Raw genomic sequence first — 26,668 nt, 5'->3', positions numbered from 1 at the left:
TGAAGGGATACAGCACAAAGGAAAGTTCTCATCTTGTATACTTCATGTTTTTTTTGAGAGAGAGAGAGGCTAAGGAAGGTGGTTGCCATATGATAAATTGTCAGGCCCTGCTGTGGATGAACTGTGGCTCACTGCATTGCCTCTAACCTAAGTACTGGGTCAGGAAACAGGGTGACTCTTCATCCCGAAGGTGGTGAAATGTTTTGAATTGTTTTTATTTGTAAATGATGTAGATGGGTGTGTTTTAACTCAGCCACCCACATTATATCGGAGGAAAGGTCCTTTGGCGCGTAAGTAAAAGCATCTTTCGCTGCTCCTTTCTCAACTTTATCTCAAATTTTCCTTTGCTGCTGTTTCATTATCTTCAATACACTTTTTCCTCTTCATATTTCTAGTCTTCCTCTCTCTACTTTCATCATTTCTTTGATAACCTTGTCTTGGTTTTCGTATCATTATCCTAAAGTTCGTTCATCTTGATTTTATCTTCTTTCAATTTTTCATTCTCCCTTCTCAAATGATCAGTTTCTGATTTCTGTTCAGCATTAAGTGAAGCCATTTTTCCTAATTGAGCAACTGCTGAATTTGGACTCACAAGATGAAACTAAGGCTCTCAAACCTCAATTGTCCACACACAGCTTACTTTCTCACCTTTCTCACCCTCCTCCTGTTAGACCTGATAGGTCTGTCAGTTGCCACGTCTCGTTAGGTCTCTCCATTGTTGACATTCCATTGTTGTCTCTCCATTGTTGACGTTGATGCTTACTAACATTCTTAAATAAATGTTTGTATTCTGGGAAGCTCACTGGCTGAGCAGGTCAGGGCAATGTTACTTGCGGCAAAGGGGATGGCAGTTCGAACCCTGCCACCTGCAAAGTTGAACCAAGGGCATGGTTCATTCAATTCCACACTACAAAGTCCCTTCTGAGGAACAATGTCCTAGCCTTCCAATAGGGGGGAGTTTGTGATGTTAAACCATATCATTCTAGGAAGGTGTCCCCCAATTTCTTTCTTGTTTTTGTTCCTTGAATATTATTTTTGCTCTTTTCTTCAACACAGGAAAAACCCTGGAAGCCAAATGTGTTGCGAATCAACAATGCAAAAACTGGAGCTTGTCTTCTATCTGAAGCAGGTTCTTTCAGTGGTTCTACAAGAACAAGGCAAAGTTTAAAATCACTCATTTTCTTTTGATTTTCCCTGTTCAAATACATGTCAACCTTTAAACTTTATATTTCTATTTATTAATTTATTTTCTTTCCATTTTTTTTAAGAACACTTTGAGTAATGATGTATTCTAGTACCCCTGACAAAAGAGAAGAAAAGAGACCAATAATATTGCCTACTGCCATAAAAAGTATTTGTATTACCTGATGTGCCATGGACAAATAAGATCGCTTGCGACGACACCATGGATGGGATGGGTACACATACAATTGACCTTCCTGTATGCCAGGCATTCTATGTTTGGCACTCATATATAGAGAGCATTGATTCTGGGCCACCCCTGTGGAAACATAAATAAATTACCAACATGTATCAAGATAATTAATCAATCAATCAATTGTTGCCTCGAGTTTCATTAGGCAGAAAACTCACAACCCTACAGTTGCTGGCAACAGTTCTCGTACCCAGCTACAAATCTCCCTGGAAAGAAACTTTGGACTGTTGTCTATGTTGTATTAATACGGAACTGTTCCTATGTCACTGGCTGAAAGTGGTAAGGGGTAAGAAGTTGTCACTGGTTGTAAGCTCTCCATGCACGAAGAAGTTTACGAAATACAGTTGAAATTGAAAGCGAGATCTTAAGCCCCATTCACACCACCCTCATGACCTGTTTCCAAACACCTTCGACTTACAATCAAGTGATCAGTCAGTAACACAAAACCTATGCAAAGAATTGAAATGAAAAAAGTTATTGTGGTTGATAAGATGAAAATCTATATGCTGGGGGACTATTTAGCGTGTGTTGTAATATGTCTAATCTGTCTATCTATTGATCTATCTACTTATCTATCTTATTACTGACTACCTGCAACTTCCAAAGACTACCTGAAACTGCCCAGTGACCACCTGGTTGCTAGTGGTCGGAAACAGGTTGTAAGCTTGGTGTATTTACCTAGTTGTATTATACGGGAAGGGGAGCTATGCTCGTGGTGACCTGTTTTTGTATCTCGCAAGATCAAGTTTGTTCTTAAATTCTTGTATTGTGTTTGCACACACTATTTTTTCATCCAATTTGTTCCATATATCTATCACTCTGTGTGGGAAGCTGTTCTTTTTTAGGTCTCTTCTGTAGTTATCCTTTTTGAGTTTCATTGACCCATAAGCTCAGTCTGAGGACTGAGTGTCAGCCCCTCAGGACTGCATCTCCTGATGGAGGTGAAGGTTGATGGGTCTTGAAAATGGATAGCTTTGCTTTGCTGTCCATCTTGCAGGGCCACCACATCCAGGTACCCACCATTGGTCCCTGTAATAAGCTCCTGAATATACAAAATAACTTATTTGTACTTAGCACCAACAGCTTTCTGTAACCTCTATCTAGCACTTGTCCAATACAATAACACTGCTACAACACTGCTAATGTCTATAAATTCTTAATCTCTTCACAATAGTGGTTTTAAAGTTACAAAGAATTGCCAAGCATTATCCATAATAAAATGTCCATTTACAAAAAGGCCTCTTCCCCCTTCTGAGGGAGGTGGCCAGGTAAGGCTTGCACCCACCCTTCATAATATCAACAGAATATCTTACTATAACATAAGAACATAAGAATAAAGGAGACTGCAAGAGACCATAAGGCCTACACAAGGCAGCTCCATATCCATCACCACCTGTCATCCCCATTCATAAAGTTGTCTAATCGTTTCTTAAAACAACTGATAGTTTCAGCGCTTACTACATGGTTACTAAGTTTATTCCATTCGTCGACCACCCTATTAGTAACCCAATTCTTGCCTATTTCCTTTTTAAATCTAAATTTGTCCAGTTTATAACCACTTATAACAATACAAGTGATCTCGCCACACCAAAGCCAAAGCACAAATCTAAATATGATAATTGGAAATCAAGGAATGAATTTAAGGCTAGGTAAGATCAAGTGAAGAGTAGAAGACAGGACCCAATGAGCATTGCTCTTTTCTTGTAAACTAAAAATTGGTAAATGCAACACCAAATTGCTCACCAATGTTAATTTTGATCAGAGGAGACAAAGAAATGAGACCCCCTCCATCCTAGTCCCACCAAAGTGTAGCACTTTTCTTACATACATACATACATACATATACCAAAGGCTTTTACCCCCTTACAAGGGAGGTTGCCAAAAAACAAAGGCATAAAAACCATCCCCACCCATTCCATCCCTAATACAGTCCACTCCCCTCCACCCTCTACCCTCCCTCTTATCTTGGCACTTCCTGGATGACAGGTCATCCCTGCATCTTGTCCACTGCCCTGGGTCAGAAGCACTGTCGCAAGACACAGCACATCCACAGCAAAGCTGCTTCATTAAATCGGCAACCCACCCCCTGTCCCCTCATGCAATTAGGCAAACACACTAATACAACATGCAACAGTCCATTTCTGTTTCTTCCTCATGAAATTTACAAAAGAGTCCAAAGACTACTGCTACCTGTTGTGGAGCTGTCAGTTTTCAGTTGGTGAAATTAAAAGCAAAAATTATTATTATTTCCGACGCTGACCATAGTGGTGCCTGGATCAATTATGACCCCGTTCAGCCAGTGTTTATAAAACTGCACTGTGTTTGGGAAAAAAAAGAAAAAAGTAAATATTAAAACTAAGATGGGATGAATACACACTAACCAGTTTGTGAATCCAAGAATGGAAGCCTAGTTTTTCTTTCTCTCATGAGTCGTACATTGTAGCTAGCACTGTTTATCATCAATGCTCTGTATTGCACATCTTGCAAAAAGCTGAAAATAGGGCAAAATTAGTTTCAGAGCAATGTGACATGCAAATAACAATATCTAGTAGAAGAAACATTACATTAAATGTTCAAATGAAACAACATCAACTAGGTACCCAGAATTAGACATGACTTTAAAGGGAAAATATTTAGTAAATGATCATTTTCAACCACACAAGCTGGACCCACTTATAAGAACTATAGATAGGGGCATAGCTTTAAGAAAGGCAAAAGGCATTCTTGGTATTTCAACTGCAATAACCAGTACTTCGCCCCTTGTGAACATCATGCCAAAGGACAGAAAACAGGGACAGCAGAAGTCAAAAGGAGATTAGTCTCCAACCTGCTTTACTCAGGTCCATTAGGGTGTTAATGAAATCCATAAAACATTTACTACATAAAACTGATGCACCTAACATCCCACATGGGGAAAGGTACAAAACATTCAATGACCTTATGATCTGGGTTCATATACACAAGAAGCATGTGGTATCCTGCATCAATTTACAACTTAGTAAATGCACCGGGCACATATATCTACTTCTGGCAACAAATGGGACAAAAAGCCATGGTGCTGTTGTTGTTGTCATCATTCCCTCAGTCTCGTCTCACTGAGGAACGCCATGATTGGAACAGGGTTTTCCCACGAGGCCTTTATAGTTTTTACCTAGTTGTATTTTGCAGGAAGGGGAGCTACGCTCGTGGTGTCCCGCCTTTGTATCTCGCAGTGTCTAGTTTGCTCTTAAACTCATGAATGGTCTCTGCGCACATTATTTCCTTGTCCAGTTTGTTCCAAGTGTCTAACACTCTATGTGGAAAACTGTTTTTCTTCAGATCTCTTCTGTAGATGGTTACTGTATAAATGCTTCTATATATGAAAATAATATTGGGCTGCTGTCAAGAGATATTACAGGTTGATAATGTTGATTTACCTAATAGGAAGTGGAGTACATATGAGTACAGTATGATTTTTTTTAGGTTATAGGAATATGAATGTATCACATTAGAAGGTTTGTGTGCTGTGGGGCAATCATAGTTTGGAAAAATTGTCCAGTCTCTAGTAGAAAAGTGTGGAGAAATGACTGGAGTACTGGTGCTGTGTTACTTATAACTAAGTGTAATACAACTGTTATTTGAGTGGGTGGGTGGGGGATAGGAGGTTGTTGAAAGGGCTACAATCAATCAATCCATTGTCCCTGATCTCTCTTGCAGAAGACCTGCAGACTACAATCCTCTATATTTGCATTATCAGTGAATAAGCTAGCATAACTGGTCAAGTTACCCATCATATCTTTAACATATACCAAGAACATTAATGGTGCTAACAGTGACCTCTGTGGAACTCCACTAATAGCTTCTCTCCATCCAGACATTGTGTCCTTCACTACTGCCCTCACTGATCTAGATGGCCTACTCAAGGCATACACCCACCCTCCACACCTATCCAACACCCAATTGCTAATCCTTTTATCTGAGCTCTTTTGTGGATGAAGGGTCATCTGTGTCCCCTGCCCATTGCTTGGGTCAGAAACAATACAACTTACAGCAGGGAACATCTGAAGCTAGTTTACCTCTACCATTTCATTACATGGTAATAAAGTGAACTATTAAAAAATTCATGTAGTAGACAAGAAGAAATCCCTTCAGGTTGTCAATTCATCATTCATTTACAAACACTCCACTTAGGCCTATCTCTTGCCATCTCCCTTCACTCCATCCATTCATCCACCTCATTCTCAGTCTTCCCCTCTCACTCCATCAGCCTCTGCCTTCCACACCACTTTTTGCAAATTTTTGTTTGTGCATTTTTTCCATATACCTAAACCGTCTTGGTTTTCTTTTATCAACCCTATCAGCCAGATCTCTTTTTACTCCCACTCTCTGCCTCACCTCCTCATTTCTCACTTTATCCTCAATGATATGGTAAAGGATAATCTCAGGGAAACAGTATATTGGAGGGATCATCATAGTACGAAAGTAGCACCATTCTACTGGGAGTAGAGATCTTACTCTAACACTGACAAATGATGTGTGGCTCTAATCCAAAGGGGCATACCAAAACAGTCCCTAAAGCATTGGCTGCATGCTACTGTGCAATTACTATAATACTACACAATAACATCCAGTCTACCCCTTCACCTCCATCAGAGGATATAGCTATAGGGGGGTGACAGTCTGTAGATTAGGCCCAAGCTCTTTCTATCAACTTCAATTGCATTTCTTACAACTTTTCACACATGGAGAGCTGACAATGGCTGCTTGTTCCCCTCCCCCTAGCAATTTCTGCTCGTGACATGGAAAGAGTCCCAGACCAATACAACCCAAGCTTCTCCCCAGAGATCTGAGGAAAGGCCCAAGGACTGTTGCTAATCACTGTGGGGTTGTGAATTTTCCACTTTGTGAAACTTGAAGCAATAATTGTTATAACTAATTATCTCCCAGAATAGAGATGGGGAGACATAGGCATTCTCAGATATGGAAACAGTGCCTTATGACATTAAAGGGCCAAAGTCTGGGTTATGCATCTGAGAATCAATTGAACAGGACAGTATGTTTGTTTGGAAGATCATTTTCATTAAGAAGTGGAGTAATTTCCTTCAATTTACTTTAAAGATTTTTTTTCCGTCCTTACCCATGAAGGAGCTGGAAGAACCCAAGAAAAAATTCCATCACCCAAAGAGCAACGTCATATCATCAACAGACACTTCTCCAAAGCATGTTTCAAACACACCACTCCAGAAAATAGAAAAATAACAAAAGATATGATGTCTGGAACAAATTGGATGACGCAACAGTGTGTGCAAAAACTATACAAGAATTTAAGAACAAACTTGATGCTGAAAGATACAAAGACGGATCACTACAAGCATAGTTCCCTTCCTTATAATACAACTAGGTAAATCTAGAATACAAAGGGGAAATTACTGGTGTCATGCATAAGCCATATTGCCTCAAACATCAAATGCTCTAAGAACCATATTTCTGTACCAAAGAGGTGTTGCATTTACACTTTTCTATTCTATATGCCTCATGTGTAAAATCAAACTAGACATGGATGACATCTCAACCACTCTTGGTTGTACAATAAATCTCCAACTATTTTGAAATTGGCCCACATAACAGAAATATTAAAACTAAACAAACCACCCAGATATCTTGCATCCTACTTAATCTATCATCTAACATATGCAAGCTGATGGGGAAGATCAGTAGCAGAAAGAAATGTAACCAAATTACCCACTTCCACAAACTAACATGAATTCAAAGAGGGCAACCCCACCAGCACACTACTTACAAACATTGCTCAACAAATGCATGAGAGATTCAACAGGCCCCACTATGTACACGGCATTGACAAAGGTCCTGGACATATACAGCCAAAAAAAGATCATGTACACAAATATTATGACAAGAAATGACTAACCAATTTCTTAATAGGCAGACAGTGCAAAGTAAACCAAAATGACAATTTTGGGGGGATTAAAAGATTGTGCAATGGAGGTTCCCAAGGAGCAATACTCTAACCTACTATCCAATCTCTTTGCATGTTATCTACCAACACCAGATCCAGAATGTATCACTAATGGAAATTACCTGATGGCCCAGCATAGCAACTACAAAACAGCAGCTAAGAATGCTCAGTTTTACTTGGACAACCTAAAACAGCATCTCAGAGATAACAGAATAGAAGCCTCACCTCAGAAATTATCAGTAACAATGCTCACCCCAAAGAACCATGAATAAAAAAAATAATATCAATAAAGACAAATCAATCAATTAATCCAAAAGTGAAACTTAATGATTAAACACTCCCATTGGATAAGACTCTAAAATACTGGGCCTTATTTGACAATTGTATAACATTCAGCCAGCACGTCAGACCTGAAAGCAAAACTGTCAAGAAAATAATCATACATAAATCATAAACACAGGAATTGGACAACAGGAGGAAACTCTAATCAGAGCCTAACAACCACACCTAACTACACCTCCACAGCTTCATTCCTAACAATCAGAAAACAAACACCTGACAAACCATACAATAATAAAAAAAACTGAAAATAATAACGGAAATCACTAAAACCACCTCAAAAGAAAACCTGCATTCTGAAACCATGGAAATCCTTGACAGAGATGACTTATTAAAGTGGTATAAAAGAAAAACAAGAGGACATGAAAAGAAACTCAAAAAGGATAGTTATAGAAGAGATCTGGAGAAAAAAAAAATCCATAGAGTGGTGGATGTCTGGAACAAATTTGACAAAACAATAGTGTGTGCAAAAACCATACAAGCATTTAAGAACAAACTAGATCCTGAGAGATACAAAGACAGGTCACTACAAGCATAGCTCCCCTTCCCATATAATACAACTAGGTAAATACAAGGAAATAATAGGCTTAAGCCCTCAACCCACTCACCCATCTCACCACAACCAGCAGAATGCTGAAGAAAATAATACACCAGCTGCATACTACACAACATAGACAACCTACCATCTGTTCCACAAAACACATCCACAACCAGATCACAAAACAAGCTCTTCAAGACAGATCACCTAACTCAATACTCCATTGATATCCTCCCCCCACCCACAATATCAGTCCTTCTCAAGAGAAGCGAAAGCCACATTAGCACACTTGCATTCATGACACCATCCACCAAATAATAACAACAATAACCATACAATCAAACAGCTTTCAATGCAATAATCAGAGGACAATGATCACTTTATTCTACACTGCCCTCCACTATCCCCACACAACACAGTCTTTCTTCCTTGAGTGATATACAGGCCTGTTAAGTGGCCTCCACCAGTTAGTTAGGAGCTATGAGTCTCCTACAAGAGAGACTTGGGACAATGGATTGAAAACTTGTATTTTAGCTGTGTGGGAATCAATAAATTAAGGTTATCAACTAAAACATTTATGATACATTTTCCAATTCTTTACTAAAAAAAATTAACTATGTGAAACAAGTTTTTAATAACATAACATATATATTTCCTATCATAAAACATATTCCCTATTCTAAAACAGATAATCACTGTGCTAAAACAGAGGTAATTTTCAAACTTGGTATTACAAAGCAATGCTAGACTTACGTCATTGAATTAATAGTTACAGTCATCTTTTGACAGGAAAGGAAAAAAAATAAAAGATAAATGGTTCTTGCACTACATGAGCTTATATTTTACAGTCCCTTTATATACTGTACATATCATCCAGGAGCAATGTTTGCTTATGAGTTATATCCATGATCTTGTGGATTTAAAAGAATCTTCCTCAGTTTGCTTGTGTGTATCAAGATGAGTTTTTCTTCCTATATTCACCTCTCGATGACTTCAGAACTTGATGTAAGTAGATTTCCTTCAGTTACTCTCTTCAGAAATGTGGGTAATGTCAACTTGATCTCACTTTGCTGGTTCTTGTATAATTCTAGAGGCTTGAAAAAGTTCTGAGACTTATATGCCTTTGGCTGCTCCTTTATTAGTTCTAAGACTGGAGTATCAAAAACAGATTTTATGGAGAGATAATCTTAAATTGATGTACTCTTCTGTAATCTAACTCTTACATATTGTTGATACTTAAGTCATTCCCATACTTTTACAAGGACTTAAAAAATTACATTAGGACACATATTCTTACAATATGATCATTGATCAATCAGTCTATTGTCCCTAGTCTTTTTTGCAGAAGAAATATGACGTCCGGGAAACCAGCACCAGTCTACTGAAAACCAGCAAACAGCCTCCAGGAGGGACCCTAAATCATTCAGGGAAGAGATACTGTGTTGTCTAGGGATCATTAGTGTGGGGCATTGTAGTATGAGGTGTTCTGTGTCCTCTGTGTGGTGGTTGCTTCTGGGGCAGTTTGAATCTATGGACAGGTCTAATCTGTGTTGGTACTGTCTTAATGCTTTATGGTGTACTGAGCATAGGCATGCCAGCGTAGTTCTTGTCAGGTGTGGGAGTTTTCTCTGTGAGGTTTATGTCTGGGGGTTGTTGTTGGAGTACAATGTTTGGCAGTCTTTCTTGAAGGGCCTGTTTAATTATCTGGGTGTGTCTGTGTGGGTCTTGTGGTACAATACTGCAGGTGGTAGGTTGTTATATATGTTGAGTAATATGATGCTGGAATTTTTTCTTTCTTTTTCTGTTGGTGGTACTTGTATTGTGAAACGTGTTTAGGTGTTCTGGCATAGAACTGTGTCTGTCATTTTCATGTGGTGTTCTACTGGAAAGATTTTGATTTCTGTATGTTTGCTTCCAATATGAGTGGTTTTGATGCATTGTGTTATTACTTACAATAATGATTAGATATATATAATCTAGGTTTATACTATTAATGATAACTTTACATTACATATAGAAATACTGATTACACACCTAATACATGAGTAATAAGTCTGTGATGTCACTTTTTTTTTTTTTTAGGGTGGAGGGGAGACTAGTTATGTTATGCTGTCATTTCTTATGCCCAGGAATCTCTAGGCAATGGGACACAATGAGTTTCAGCACATCATAATATATTTTTTCTCTCTCTTTCTTTTTAAAGACTATATGTCATTAGTATCTGGGTTGGAGCTAAACAATATTTCTATTTTAATTCACTGTAGAACAACTTGGATGAAGGTTAAATGAAATTGGTTCACAATAACTCATTAGACTGCAATACCTGTGACATGCGTCAGCAATCACATTTTTCCCGAGGCCTCCTAAATCATTAACATGATAGATTTGGAATGTTAGCATCGTTAACACTTGCACATCTACATCTCATACATGGTATCCTAATCTATTGTACAATTTCATATTTATTTATATCATTAACAATATAACTCCCTTGCCAAAGACTAACATGATAATTTGTCAATCATATGAAGTTCTATCTTAAAATATTCTCAAATCAAGAAATAAAAGAATATAAATTCATTAACTGCACCCCATTTGGGAACACTATACACATACCTCACACTTTGAATTAGCAAAAACTATTATGATTCTAATAACTAACAAAGTCATAAATCAGTTTGATGCAACTTAGAAATAACATTCAAATCAGGCTGAAACCCATTTGGCTGCAGTTTGTTCAGCTATCCCTTGGTCTGCCATAAGTAAAACTTTTATAATCATTTATTAATCACACAATCAGTAGGCTGTATCTGAAAATATGCATTTGTATCTGTTTCAGTATTGTACAGATAATCCTAACTTTAACTTAAATATATGAAAAAAAATGTATTTGGGAGATTATACAAATGTTTACTCTTTATATCTTGGAGCCCTGGGTAGCTTGGTAGTAACTTTCTTCACATTCAAAAAACCAGAGTTTGAATTGTGAGGCAGCCACAAAATTGGGTGATGATAGGAACTATTTATACACATACATTTTCCCCAATCAAGCTTATCACAAACAAAATTATTCTCAGACTCTCCATACAATCAATGATGGGTGAAATGAGTCTTGCCTGTGTGGCAGAAGACAATGTATCAATGGGTATCTGGTCTACCCTAAAGTTCTATACTGAAGGGGGCTGTACATACAGTATGAGAGGCTGAAATAAAGTAACTCTTGATATCTATAGACTAATACCCAAAATTGATTGAAAATTTTACTTTTATCAATCAAAGACAAGCAATAAGTAAAATTATATAAATCACATTAAGATAAGGACTGTAAATCCTTACTTATACAATGCCACTCTATTTACTGACCTATTTTTCTGTGTGATACAGTGAGTAATAATTTCAACTACCAATGAAAACTATCTTTCAATTTTTGCTTTTGCCCTTTTTTTTCAAGCTTTCCTTAACAGAAGAATAAAAAGTTCCAACACACTCTTTGGGACAAAACAGTAGTCATTTATATACTAATTCATAGTTTCAAAGTACCTTCATTCCAAAATTAAGAACAAGTACACAATGTATGTTAATGACCTACTTCTTACAAATTTGTTTATCCATTATAAACACCAGGATCTTATAACAATTGCCTGGTGTAACATACAATCATGTCATCTTAAGTAAACTGCTCAAATACCTATGTAAAATGTTTAACATGAATTAATGATTAAATAACTATGACCTCATAATTGTTTGGCCTTCCCTTTGCATTTCTTTTATAACAAAGGATGTCCCAGACCTATATGACCCATTTCTTGATCTAGAATAACAGATATATTTCAAACATTTCTTTAGTCTACTGTCATTTACAGCCCTGCAAATATTAATCTACATATATTTTCAGTAATTAATAGCCACAAAGGATTTTGATCAAGATTAAATTACTTAAACAAGCAGTTCAACTCGGGTAGGACAAGGAACCAAAACATCTCATGGTTATTTATGACAACTTAGTCGTTAAATATGAAACATGAATGGGTATGGGGAGGTTCTGGGGGATAAGAAGAGGATGCTGGCCTCCGGAGGGTTGGAGGAGGTGCAAGTCCGTGGCCTTCCCGCAAATGACAGCTCACCAGTCCTCTCCCGGTACCTACCGCCCGTACACTTACTTGCTTATCTTCTCCAAATTAGATTGCACCAACGTTTCCGCCATGGTTTCGTATGTTTCCTCCAATTATCTTAGGAAACAGGATCGTCTCAATACCAGGGTTCAGGAAATCAATGCGAAGAGGCCATAAATAATTAGTGGGCAGGGGCTGCGTCCCACTTGTTTACTACATGGCTCCTTCGTCCGAACTCGTCACTGATTCTGTCCAAAGTAGTAATTAATCGGATATTGTGGATAAATGTAGCTTGAATAACTTCCACAATGTAACAATATACACCAATTACAAGATATATTATTTTTGATGTATAATATTCAACATTTATATGGCAAAACAATATCACATAACAAAGAACCAACCAATGGTGTGAAGTCATGCTAAATATAATCGGACATAGCGAAGAAAATGCAGGGTTGATTTGGATGACAAAATCAAATTGCTGCATTCGCAACTCGCTCAAACAAATTGGTTGGATTTAGAATAATGAAAGATTGTTTCTCATATATTAATGGGGGAGGCATTGGGTATATCTATATACTTCAAACATAAACCTGTTCACATAACAACATTATTGTTACATACTTTTAATAGGTCAAAAACACTTTCCATGGCCATTATCCTTCAGTCACAGTCTTAATGAATCAAGATATCGTCAATCAAATAGTATTATATAACTGACAAGCTGATTAAAGGAAAGAGTAGGTGTCATCCAAAACAGATGACACCTGTAAGCCGCACAGGACAACCTCTGGAGAGGTCTGTGTGAGTGTGTGTGTGTGTGTGTGTTTATGTACGTACGTTCGCCCGTGATTCTTTGCATAAGTACGTGCGGATACATCTCGCACGCTCCATCTGTTGACACTTGCTATTGTAGTTGTAAGAGAGCTATTTGTCGGTGTTTGTGCGTTTGTCGCTTTGTGTTCGTTCTTGCGCATGCGTGCTAATATTTTGTGCGTGTGTACGTGTATTTGTTTTTGTGGGTATTTCGGCATGAATTTATTTTCAGAGTATTGAAATTATTTATATTTTGTTGTATTTTAAGCACATGCCCGTAAACATAGTTGGCCTGGAGTGGAATTGGTCAATCGGTTCCAAGTTAGCCGACCTCTGTATTTCTTTCGGTAATTTTGCAGTGGATTATTTCTATTATCTCTACCTATCTGTGACAGTGAACTCCGAAAAATGGACATGCGGTATATAATCTTATAAACATCAATCTTACGTATACCAATCTACGGTATACTAATTTCACATGTCTGCAGATTTAAAATGACACGATATATCGTTGTAACTTGCACTTGGGTTGAGAATAGAATGGAATTTCTATATTATTATTGGAAACTTTGAATTCTAGAGTAAATGCAAATGTGAAATTTGCATCCTCTAAAAACTGTTCGGGAATTTAGAACTTAATTGTGCGTTCTCACTGTTCACATCCCTTCTTTGTGCAATCGTTCTTAAATATCTCTTTGAACATATCTATGCTTCCGCTTAACCTCGTCACATTTGCTTTGCCCTCAAGGATAAAGGCTAATTGATAATCAGCGACGAAATATGATCATGGTAATTTGACAATCCGACTGTGCCACCGACGCGTGCGCCCGTACGCATGAAAACGTTTTCATAATTTTGAACTGAAATAATTCCTAAGATATGCGGTTACTCTTAGTAACTTTAAGAGGCTGACAGAGCACGCCACTTCTGGTGGCAATTTATCCCATTTGTTTACTTCCTTGCTTGGGAAGATGGTTTTCATTACATGCTTATTTGTTTATTTTAGGTCCTGTGGTGGCAATATCCACAACGGTTTACTATCGATGCAAATGGTTGCGCCAATGGAGTAAGGACTGACAAACTGATTGATGGAAGGATTAGGGATAGATTCACCCCCTTTCTTGAAAATATAACCGAATCACACCTAAAAAAACACTTCAACATTACACACCAACAGCCAACAATCTTATGCATAACGAGCAGAGTAAGTTAGAAATTCTTGTAAACGGCAGTATTCTATCCCTTGGACCGATGAGCTCAAAGTAAAAAACAAAAACAAAACACACTATCAATAGAATTAAGAATTTACATCACATAACGGCTGAATTCATATATACTTAGGCAGTTTTGCTTATACACGTTTTTTAAGGGCGTCATTATGATGTTTGTCCTCTGTATGTGAAACTTTCTTGTGATAGCATCAATGCGAGACGAGTTTAATGCAAGTTCTCTGATCAACTTCCTTCATCGCCCAATTCCACTTCCTCTCATTTACCACCTCCATAATATAGTCCACCCTAGCCTGCTCTCTCACCAAACTTGTTCTCTTTCTTTCAGCGCCATTCCTATCACTGATCTCTCTGCACACTCCTTAGCTTTGCTTCCATCGCCTTCGTCAGTTTCTTTTTAAATATGTACGTACAGCTTAAGTCGTTAGATATGGAACATGAATTGATATGAGGAAGATCTGGGGGACTCAGGTACACGGAACGACATAGGATCCTGAAACTGCCCTCTTTGCACTACTGGAGGAGAATAGGTGACTTAATTCAGGTATTCAAGATCCTTAGGGACATTGATAGAGTGGGCCCGCCGGATTGTGTTCTTCCAGTCACCAGGCCGGGGTGGGGTGGAGGTAGGGAGCATAGCATGAAGCTAATCTAAACCAAGAGGTCGTTTAGAGGTGAGACACGATGTCTTTAGCAGCAGAGTAGTGGATGACAGGAATGCCTTAACGGAGACTGTTATTCAAGCAAATACACTGTGTTTAAGAGCAGACTGGGCAAGTCGTTAGAGAGGGAGCAATATGATGTTCCCTTTCTGGATCGTTAGCACACCTGCTAACTTCCAGGATTTTAGTTGTATCGTGGTGGACCTGAAGACTCGACAATGGTCACAATACAATTTCTTTAGTAGATGATATGCTATATATGAAAAGAGGATGCTGCCCTCCGTAGGGTTGAAGGAAGTGCAATTCGGTGGCCTTACCGCAAATGGCATCTCACCAGTCCTCTCTTCCCGGTATTTCCCGCTCGTACACTTTCTTGTTTACATCAAGGTCTAAGTAAACAGGTCTAACCGCTGGAGCAGTTCTGCGCAGCTTCTGACGTCTTTTGGATGCGTCCATTTTCTCTTTGTGATACACTGAAGAAAACTGTGAAACGCCAAGGAAGACAGGAACTATAATATTTTATATTATATATATATTATATATCATATATTCATATATATAGACAGGAACTATAATATTTTATATATATTTTATATAATATTTGTCAGAATATAACTAATTGAGTGGAGCGGTGCGAGCGAAGGCGACGTCATTTTCGAACGACGGACCAACTTCAACTGACAGCTATAGGACCCGCTAACCCCACTTTGAACAGCCAGGTGACGTTCACGGGCCCGCTGCGCCAACTCCCTCGAAATTCGGTCGGAAGTGGTTAGACCTTATATTCTTAGATCTTGGTTTACATTATTCAAATAAGATTGCACCAACGTCTCCGCCATGTCGCATCTGATGTCCAATTCTTCCATGAAACTCTCCGCCTGTGGTCTTCTGAGAGGGTTCTCATGCTGAAAGTATAGATCTTCATTTTCTTTATGGTATTTAATGTCCAAGACTTATCTGCTTTAATATTGCTTACATTCGGCAGCACACTGCCCGTAAGCACCAAGGCAATATGGTTGGAACTTTAGGAGACGACGATCCAACTGGAATGCCCAGATTTGATTTGGCTCATCCACCTCAATCACCTGCACTTCTTCCGCCTGTGACTCCATCCCCTCCACTTCCACCCCAACTCCAACTGGTAATTGAAGACCGGGATTGTACATTGATTGTAGACTTCATGTTTCATATATAAAGGTAAAGCCTCTCATGATCTTGTACTTATCAAACATTTCCCAGCCAATTGCAATACGCTTTTTCATTTCACCATCATGATCTTTAGTTATTTTCACCATCTGGCTTAAATAATTACACTCCTCATCGACTAAAATCTCTTTTAATTTGAGCTTTCATGTTGAACATTACTATGGTTTTACTCTTATTCATCTTTAAATCTACTTTGAGACTCCTTGTTCAGATCATTCAGTATATCTTGCAAGTCTTATGTTTTTCCTGAAATAAGAATAATGTCACCCGCCAATCTTAAGTGACTGAAATATTTACCATTAATCTCAAAACCTTATTCCACCCAATTCAACCCTCTGAAAATCTCATCCAAGCAAGCTGTAAATAGTTTAGTGAAACAGTATTGCCTTGCCATATTCTTTTCTTGATCTTGATCTTTTCTGTATCTTTATAAATTACAGCGATACCTTTTGCATAATATTTTTTCTAGAACCCTTGCATGTTCGTTTGCACCCTGCTTGCGTAGAAAGTTTAGTATTGTTATTGTTCTACCGAGTCAAAAATCTCGCAATCTACAAAAGCTAAACAAAGATGTATATTGAAATCCGTCGTGTTCTTGATTAGTTGATTCATCGTTTGTAAATGGTCTAGAGCAAGGTTTCTCAGCCTGGGGTTTGCGAACCCCTGGGGTGTTCACGGGACAGTTTACAGAGGTACGTAAATGATTAGCGAAAGATTGCTTAAAAACTTAAATCTGCGTGTGTAGTATCACTGTACATTGATTTGATGTTAATGCTTAACTGATAAACAGTCATTACAATTTGAACCATTTTACATCCACTGCGGTACCGTTGTATATTTAATTAGCCTCGATAAATTACCATTCTACATTCTTTGTCATGTTGGTGGGAGTACGGGACGATGGTCTGATAATTCTGGGGTTAGTAGAAAACGGGAAAAAGGTTGAGAACCCCTGGTCTAGAGCAAAATATCTGCTTCTAAAGCCTACCTGTTCTCTTGGTTCTCATCTAAAACTTTACTTAGTCTATTTGTAAGGATCTTGGAACATACTTTATATACATCTGATAACATGCTAATCGGTCTGTAATTACTAAAGCCTTTATGGTCTCCTTTTTATGAAGTAAAATCGGTATAGCATTTCACCATTATTCAGAAACATTCGTGACGTAAACACTGGATGTACGACTGAGCTAATCTAAATTAACTTCTTTCCCTGCGTCTTTTAGAAGATCTATCAGTATACCATCTTCCCCAGGTGCTTTTCTTCGTTTCGTATTTTTTAGATTTACCGCTACTTCTTTATTTGTAACTTGTACGCTACTAATGTCTACAGATTAATTTACTGACTCAACAACGGTCTTGGCGAGTAGAACTCTTGGTAAAATTCCTAAACTATTTCTATCGTTCTGTCTCTCCATTTGATGATTTCTTAATCTCTATTTTTTAAAAACATCATTTACTGCCACACACGCTCATCGAAGCAACACCGCTCGTCGTCGCTCGTCGTCGCGCGACCAAGAAGGAGAGGATTTACAACGAAAAAGGAAAACCTGGTTTGTACTGTAGGGGTGGGGAGTGAATGTGAGTGCCCGAAATGGTATCTATGCAGTGCTAGTTAATTGTGTTAACTCGAAATTAGCAAAAATGAATGAAAACGGCTCGAAAGCCAGTTGCGAATCAGAGCCATCTGGAGGCAATCCACCGAACCGCGATGTAAACAATGAACAAAGCGCCACGTGTTACGACAATGACTTCTTAGGGTTTGGTAAGTACGAAAGAAAGAACTTAAGTAGATTATTAGAGATAGAGAGAGAGATGAGCAAAAATAGGACTCGGTGGGAAAATGAAATCATGGACTTAAGAAAAGAGGTCATTGGTTTAATTGATTGTTTATCTAAGACTAACCACGAAATTTCTGACCTGAAAAAAGCTAACTTGGATCTTACAAACGAAATTAAAGAAATGAAAAGAGACATAAATGAACTGAAGAATGAAAATGAAAAGAAGAAAACTAATGATAATAATAGCGAAAATCTAAAGCAAGAAGTGAACAACAAATTCCAAGAATTGACACAAAAGATCGAAGAAAACTTAGGTGGGGACAGTATCCAGGAAATTAAGAAGTGGAAAGAAAATATTGAAAATAAAGAAATTGCTTTCAAAGAAATAGTCAAGCAGCAAATGCAAGATAATGCAAAAGACACAATCATTCAAGTGATTAACGAAAAAGCAAACTGGGTCAGGGACACAGTAGATAGGAAGAAATGTATTGTGGTTTATGGGCTTAAAGAAAAACAAGGATTGGCGAGGTACATGAGAGAAAAAGAAGAAAAAGAGACAGCAGTAGAAATCCTTAATGAAATTCAGGGGGGAGATAGTGATTCAGGCACAGACTTAGAAGAGACTTACAGAATTGGTCGCTATACTAAGGATAGGAATCGACCTCTAAAGATAAAACTAAGGTCACAAGTGGTAGTAGAAGACATATTTGAAAAAGTAGGTAACTTGGCAAAGAGTGAAAAATACAATAAGATATGGATAAAAAGAGAAATGAGTACTGAGGAATTAGAAAAAGAAAGGGCGCTAAGAGAAGAAGCAAAGGAAAAAAACTTGAAAAGATCGGAGACAGAATGCAAAGAATTCCAGTGGAGAGTAATAGACTTGAGATTAAGACAATGGCGCTTCAAAACGAACAAAACAAGGGAAGAAGAAACCAGGGAGAAGGAAGAAAATTAAAAGTGGCCTATACCAACATTGACGGACTAATTTCGGGACTGAACGAACTCAATGATTATCTGTTAGAAGCAAAACCAGACATAATGGGAATTGTAGAGACTAAACTAAGAGGTGAAATACCATCCACTGTTATCGGACAAGGTTTATACAACTACTGGATAAAAAACAGGGACAAGAAACAGGGAGGGGGAATCATGTTCTTGGCCAAGAAAGACCTAAAGGTGACAAAGATTGCAGAGGGCAAAGGTAATGCTGAATTGATCATGATAAAAGTCGAAGGCAAGAATATGAAGAGTAGAAAGTTTGTGGTGACTTATGTGCCTCCAAAAACAAGCGCTTGGAAAGAAATTGAACATAAAAAAATGCTAGATGACACAAGAAAATCACTCAATGAGATACTAATGGGTAAGGGTAATCTGGTAGTTATGGGGGACTTCAATTGCAAAGAAATCTGTTGGGACAGCATGACAGTGCAAGGAGGAGATGACTCGTGGGGCAATGTACTGCTAGATATGACCATGGAGTACACAATGACCCAATGGGTCCATGAAAACACAAGGTACAGAAATAATGAAGAGCCATCGAAACTAGATCTAATATTTACAACAGAGCCTGAAATAGTGCATAAAGTCCAGTATGAGACACCAATTGGAAAGAGTGACCATGTACTCATCGAAACTATACTAAAGGAAGAAATAGACATAGAGAGGAACGAAAAGCATAGGAAAGGAAGACTGAGGTACAACAAAACAGACTTTACAAAACTAAAGACATTCTTCCGGAATGCAAACTGGGAAATATTTTACAGGGAAGAAACAGCAGTGGAAGAGAAATGGAATATATTGATGGAAAACTACAATGAAGGGGTAAACAGGCATGTACCAAGACAAAAGCGAGAGAGAGAGTACATTAAATGTTGGTTCAACAAAAGATGCAGTGAGGCAAAAGACAGAAGGGACAAAGCTTGGAAAAAGTGGAGAAAAGACAAAAAACAAAGCAAATGGCAAATTTATGTTAACTATAGAAATGAGTATGTTAATGTGAGAAGAGAGGAGAAAAGGAACCATGAGAAGGATATTATAGACAAATGCAAAGAGCAACCCAAACTATTCTATCGGTATGTGAATGGTAAACTTAAAAACAAACAGGAATTGGTGAAACTATGCCAAGGAAACATAGAATACACAGAAGATTTAGAGATGGCCGAAGTCATGAACAATCACTTTAAATCTGTTTTCACCAGAGAGAAAATACCGAATTGTGACATAGACGAAAACAAGAAATCTCCCCTCATGAATGAGTTTACAGCATCACTAAAGGAAATATCAGAACATTTATCAAGGCTGGATGTCAGAAAATCACATGGCCCGGACGGTATTGCAAATTGGATTCTAAAGGAGTGCAAAGAAGAACTAACAGACAAAATACACATCTTAATAAACAGCTCACTCAAAGAAGGAAAGATACCCGAGGACTGGAAAAACGCTAACATTGTACCAATACACAAAGGAGGAAACAAAGAAGAACCCACCAACTATAGGCCAGTATCACTAACAAGCACCATTGCCAAAATTTGTGAGAAAATAATCAAGAATAGATGGGTAAAACATCTGGAAGACAATGACATATTAAACCCAAGACAATTCGGATTCAGACAAGGAAGATCATGCTCCACAAACTTAATATGCTTTTACTCAAGACTAATAGACATAGTGCAAGAAAGAAATGGATGGGCTGATTGTGCATTCCTAGACTTGCAAAAAGCCTTTGACAAAGTACCACACAGAAAACTACTAAAAAAACTGGAACACATAGGAGGAATACAGGGAAACCTACTAAAATGGATAGAGGACTTTCTGACTGGTAGAAAGATGAGAGTAGTGCTCAGAGAAAAATATTCAGACTGGAAAGAGGTGATCAGTGGAGTACCGCAAGGATCTGTGCTGGCACCAATAATGTTTGCTATCTATATGAATGACATGGATGAGGACGTGAACTGCTACATGAGCTTCTTTGCCGATGACGCCAAACTGCTAAGGAAAATAGAAACTGATGAGGACTGTGAAGCACTGCAAGAAGACCTAAATAGGGTATGGAACTGGAGTCAGAAATGGGAAGTGGACTTTAATACTAAGAAGTGTAGCATAATGGAGTTTGGAAAAAGCAAAAACAGAATATCAGGAAAATATACAATTGGAACCAAAGAAGTAAAGAAAGTAGGATCCGAAAAAGATTTGGGAGTAATTATCACGAACGACCTGTCCTATGATATACAGATTAACAAAATTGTCGGGGAGACTTACAATTTGCTAAGATCAATAAAAGTGGCGTTTACATACTTGGACGAAGACATGATGAAAAAAATATTGGTTACATTGATAAGGCCTAGATTAGAGTATGCAGCGACATTGTGGTCCCCCAGTACCAAAAAGAATATAAAGAAAATAGAAAGAATCCAAAGAGCAGCTACAAAAATGGCACCTGCACTTGCAAACCTATCATACGAAGAGAGATTGGCTAAACTGGAGTTACCGACACTGGAGCAAAGAAGAGAGAGAGGTGACCTATTGACCATCTACAGAATCATGAAAGGCACAGAGGTACTCGATAGTGAGAACTTACTTAACTGGGACAAAAGAAACACAAGAGGACATGGAAAGAAAATAAAAAAACATAGCTATAGAAGAGAACTGAAGAAAAACAGTTTTCCTCATAGAGTTTTGGACACTTGGAACAAACTGGACAATGAAATAGTATGCGCAAAAACCATTCATGAGTTTAAAAACAAACTAGACACTGCAAGATACAAAGGCGGGACAACACGAGCATAGCTCCCCTTCCCGCAAAATACAACTAGGTAAATACAACTAGGTAAAGTTAGTCTGTGTTCGTCCTCTTTAATATTTTTACCTTTTCTAATAGTTTCCTATATTCAATTTATTTTTCTTACCTCTAATCTCCGCCTTTTGTTGATAATCTTTAGTTCTGCTTCTCTATTTCGTCTCTTATACTTTAATCTGCATAGTCCTTCTTTTGATTGGGTCATTTGTAGCTTTGGAGCATTTATGTATTTATTAATTTTGTACTTCGTACTTTCTCTGCCGAATTTTTTTTCCGAGAGTGCTAAATGAGTGTAAGTTTGAAATCTGCAACCAGTTAACAGAAATATTTAATAAATCGGTAGACACTGGTTTTGTGGCTACAGCTTGGGGGCAGGCAAACGTTGCTCCTGTTTTTAAGAAGGGATATAAATCTATATGCAACTATAGGCCAATCAGTTTGACATCAGTTATAGGTAAAATGGTTGAATCAATAATAGTAAATAGAATCAGAGAACACATCGAGACATAATTTAATTCGTGACACACAGCATGGTTTCTCCAAGGGTAAGTAATGTGTGACTAATCTTCTATTCTTTTACACTAAAGTATATAAGGCGTCAGATAACAATGATAATTACGATGTTATTTACCTTGACTTTAGGAAAGCGTTCGACAAGGTGCCACACCAGAGACTACTAAAAATCAAAGCCCATGGCATAGGAGGAAAAGTGTTAGAATGGATTAGACCTCTGATCAATAACAGAAAACAGCGGGTCACCATAAATGGAATAAAATCTAGGTGGGGCAATGTTACTAGCGGGGTCCCCCAGGGCTCGGTTTTGGGTCCCTTGTTGATCATTATGTACATAAACGACTTAGACGATGGGATAAATAGTGATGTTAGTAAGTTTGCGGACGACACTAAAATAGGGTCACCATAAATGGAGTAAAATCCAGGTGGGGTATTGTTACTAGTGGGGTCCCCCAGGGCTCGGTTTTGGGTCCCTTGTTGATCATTATGTACATAAACGACTTAGACGATGGGATAAATAGTGATGTTAGTAAGTTTGCGGACGACACTAAAATAGGACGCCTGCTTAGGCCAGGAGACGACGCAGAAATTCTGCAGGATGAACTTAACAAATTGTTAACATGGTCGGTGAAATGGCAAATTAACTTCAACATCTTTAAGTGTAGCGTATTAAACGTAGGGCTACACAACCCCGAAAATAGATACAGCTTAGATAACACGCTTTTGGAGAAAACTGAGTGCGAGACTTGGGAGTTCTAGTGAGTCCGGACCTTTAAACCAGGAAACAGTGTATTAGCGCCAGGAATAGAGCTAACAGATCATTAGGTTTCATTGCTAGGACGGTAACGAACAAAGTGCAGAGGCAATTATCAAACTCTATCTAGCGATAGCTAGACCCATCTTTGACTATGCGGTACAGTTTTGGTCTCCGTCCTACAGAATGGACATCAAATCAGTACAGAGAAGAATGACCAAAATGATACATGGACTCAGAAATTTGCCTTACGAAGAGAGGCTTAGGCACCTTAACTTACACTCTCTGGAAAGAAGCAGAGTGTGGGGTGATCTAATAGAGCGTTCAAGTGGATCAAGGGTTTACAAGAGTAATGCAGACAAAGTCATCATATTAAGACAACAGGGCAGGGCTCACAGTAATGGATCTAAATTGGACAATTTTAGATTTAAGAGGGAAATAGGTAAGAATTGGTTTACCAATAGAGTGGTCAACGAATGGAATGGACTTAAACATGTGGTAAGCGCTGAAACTATCAGTTGTTTTAAGAAACGGTTAGACTACTTTTTGGATGGGGATGACAGGTGATGATGGATATGGAGCTGCCTATTGTAGGTCTTATGGTCTCTTGCAGTCTCTTTTATTCTCGTGTTGTGTTCTTATGTGCGAACAGTTCGATGAAGCATGATCGAAGGTACCGTCACGGTTCGCATATTAAAACCAAGGTCTAAATATACAGGTCAGACCGTTTGAATTATTGTGCGCAGCTTCTGACGTCATTAGGCTGGGTCCGTTTTCTCTTTGTGAAACACTGAAGAAAAATGTGAAACGCCAAGGAAGACAGGAACTATAATATTATATATATATATTATATATATATATATATATATATATATTATATATTATATATTCATATATATGGACAGGAACTATAATATTTTATATATTATATATATATTTTATATAATATTTGTCAGAATATAACTAATTGCGTGGAGCGGTGCGAGCGAAGGTAACGACATTCCCGGACGACGCGCCAGCTTCAACTGACAGCTGTAGGGCCCGCGAACCCCACTTTGAACAGCCAGGTGACGTTCACGGGCCCGCTGCGCCAACTCCCTCGAAATTCGGTCGGAAGTGGTTAGACCTTATATTCTTAGATCTTGAGTAAAACTAGCGGGGATATTCGTACCGCAACAGTAGCCTATGCCGTCACGGTGAGCATGAGTAAATTTGCGGGGCTATTTCCACCGCGACGGTACCTAACCTGTGTATTACAAAACGTCCATGCTACAAGAAACGTATAATATGCTAATCAGATGATCATATGTCATGCGTCGTGCATGCATGTGCACGTCTGTCTTGTGCACAGAGATGCACTCATCTCGACCGTGCACTAGATACGAGTGTCTGTTTCATATAATGATCTACAACAAATTGCAAGCAAATTTATGTGAAATAAGAAATACATGTCTACTGGCCTAATCGTTATAACATGTCAAATGTCAACTAAAATATCGCCAATTGTATGTAAAAAATATGAATATATAGGCAACCATGTCATCACAAATCTGAAGGAGCACAGCGGAGTCTACACCTGACAATGCCGAGACTAATAATGGCGCGGCGGGTGATCAGTTCATTCCGAACAAGACACTGCAGGAAAGAAGCTCTCCCATTGGCTGTTTACAACGGTACGGATAAATTGGAAAACAAGGAGCTGCGCACCGTGAAGGTATGAATAGCCAGTGCGATACATCACCTTATAGATATGGGCGACTCCGCCCCAAAATAATCTATGGCAAGACCATTGACGGGTGAGAAGCTCAATTTTGCTAAGGACGAGTTTCAATTTTTGCTCCTGGAATTGTTCGTCGTTCCAGTTCACCTCGGGCATCCCACTTCATTTGGTTCCAAAAACAGAATCACATTCCTGGTGACCTTGCGGAGATTACCGAGGTCTAAATAACGGAACTGTAAATGACAATACCGCACTTGCCCTCTCTCACCATGTCACTGGATAAAATATATATTTTCAGACTTACAACGTGCATATCTGCAGAGTCCTGTCTCTTAACAGGATATACCTAAAACTGTGGTACGCACACCATTTGGGCTATTTGAATTTCTATATATGCCATATGGTCTTAAGAATGCAGGTTCTAACTTTCAGCGCTTCATAGATGCAATTCTTGTTAATAATGTAAACAACACTTTACTTACCTAGACGACATCTTGGTTGCAAGCGAGACCCTTGATGACCATATCACTGATGTTCAAACTATCCTTTTATATTTTGGTTAACAATAATATGAAACTTTCCCTCGGTGAATGTGAATTCTTCAAGTCAGAACTTACTTTTCTTGGTTATGAGATTAGCTCAAAAGGGATTCAGCCGCTTAGTTAGCATGTTACAGCTATTTTGAACTTCCCTTTGCAGCAGACTACACCGACTTAGCGCCGTTTTATGGGCATGATAAAGTTCCGTAGATCAATGATCCCTAACTTTGTTACTGTAGCTTATCCCGTTACTGAACTTCTCGGAAAGTATAAATCTTCCAAGTGTCTCATTTGGACAGACGCAGCAAAGGACTAATTCAACAATTTGAAGCAGGCTTTACTGGACTGCCCTACTATAGCCTGCCCCTCACTCACACCAAGACTATATCTCGTGACTGACAGTTCAAATCTAGGAGTTCGTGCCGTCCTCTATCAGGTCACACACGGCGAGCCAACGCCACTGGGATTTCTACTCAAATAAACTCTCGGACACACAACGTACCTACCCTACCTACGACCAAGAACTATTGGCTGCTTGTCTAGCCGTTTAACATTTCATGTCACTCATTGATGGCCATACAGTTACCTTTTCCTTAACCGCGACATAAGAATACCTGCTACAACTGCGGCCTACTGAATCACTTGGCCTGAGATTGCCTGGAAAGGATGCGGCAAAGAAGATATCGCAGTGGCCGCGTCAACCGTTACAGCTGTGGAGAAACGGGGCATGTCGCTGCATCGTGTCCGGGAAACGCTGTTCAAAAAAATTGTCCTAGTAGACACCGGTTGTTCAACAAGTATTGCTCATGTTTTGTGTTGTGCGCATTAGAGCTAAAAAGCTGTAGATGTGGTGACTGTTAGCGGACAGCGACAAATATGTGAAGGTGTGGGACAAATACGCGTGGAAGTACAGGACGTGCCAATAGGTTGCTGGATTTTGACGTCATTTTGATGAATCATTACGGCTGCAGGAAGAGTTACGGTTCGTTCTTCCAACGAAGTGGAACTCAGTAGCCAAAAGAGCGTGTGTAGTACAGCAATTGACGATGTGGAAAACATCGAGGTGTTACAAGAGAATTTCAAGGTGTATTTTGACAGCGTGTCCAAGGCATGGACAGTGGAGTGGGTGCGGACCGAAAATAAAACGCCTGGCCGGGAGCAAGGTCTAAATATACAGGTCAGACCGTTTACATTCTTCTGCGCAGCTTCTGACGTCATTTGGCTGAGTCCATTTTCTCTTTGTGATACACTGAAGAAAACTGTGAAACG

The 26,668-nt window shown here is 38.6% G+C and overlaps 1 protein-coding gene across 8 annotated transcripts in view; it reads right to left on the bottom strand.

Moving 5' to 3' along the window:
* LOC143031989 (zinc finger protein ubi-d4-like) overlaps positions 1 to 13,294 on the bottom strand; it is a 93,098-nt gene extending 79,804 nt beyond the window's left edge. For 7 of the 8 annotated variants that reach the window (XM_076196425.1, XM_076196450.1, XM_076196429.1 and 4 more), the window contains exons 1-4: positions 13,224 to 13,294; positions 12,429 to 12,628; positions 3,817 to 3,926; positions 1,365 to 1,501 (exon numbers count right to left, since the gene is read on the bottom strand). In XM_076196425.1, coding sequence (XP_076052540.1) covers positions 1,365 to 1,501; positions 3,817 to 3,926; positions 12,429 to 12,472 — 291 coding nt within the window. In that variant the 5' untranslated portion in view covers positions 12,473 to 12,628; positions 13,224 to 13,294. Of the gene's footprint in view, positions 1 to 1,364; positions 1,502 to 3,816; positions 3,927 to 12,428; positions 12,629 to 13,007; positions 13,148 to 13,223 lie in introns of those variants that run through there. The other variant, XM_076196417.1, reaches the window with a different exon arrangement.
* Between the last annotated feature and the right edge of the window lie 13,374 nt (positions 13,295 to 26,668).

The sequence above is a fragment of the Oratosquilla oratoria genome, chromosome 1 (assembly GCF_046742065.1).
Source record: "Oratosquilla oratoria isolate Oo_2021 chromosome 1, ASM4674206v1, whole genome shotgun sequence".
Classification (NCBI taxonomy): Eukaryota; Metazoa; Arthropoda; class Malacostraca; order Stomatopoda; family Squillidae; genus Oratosquilla; species Oratosquilla oratoria.
Note: the sequence above shows the minus strand (reverse complement) of the source record. Positions and strands in the feature narration are given on the sequence as shown.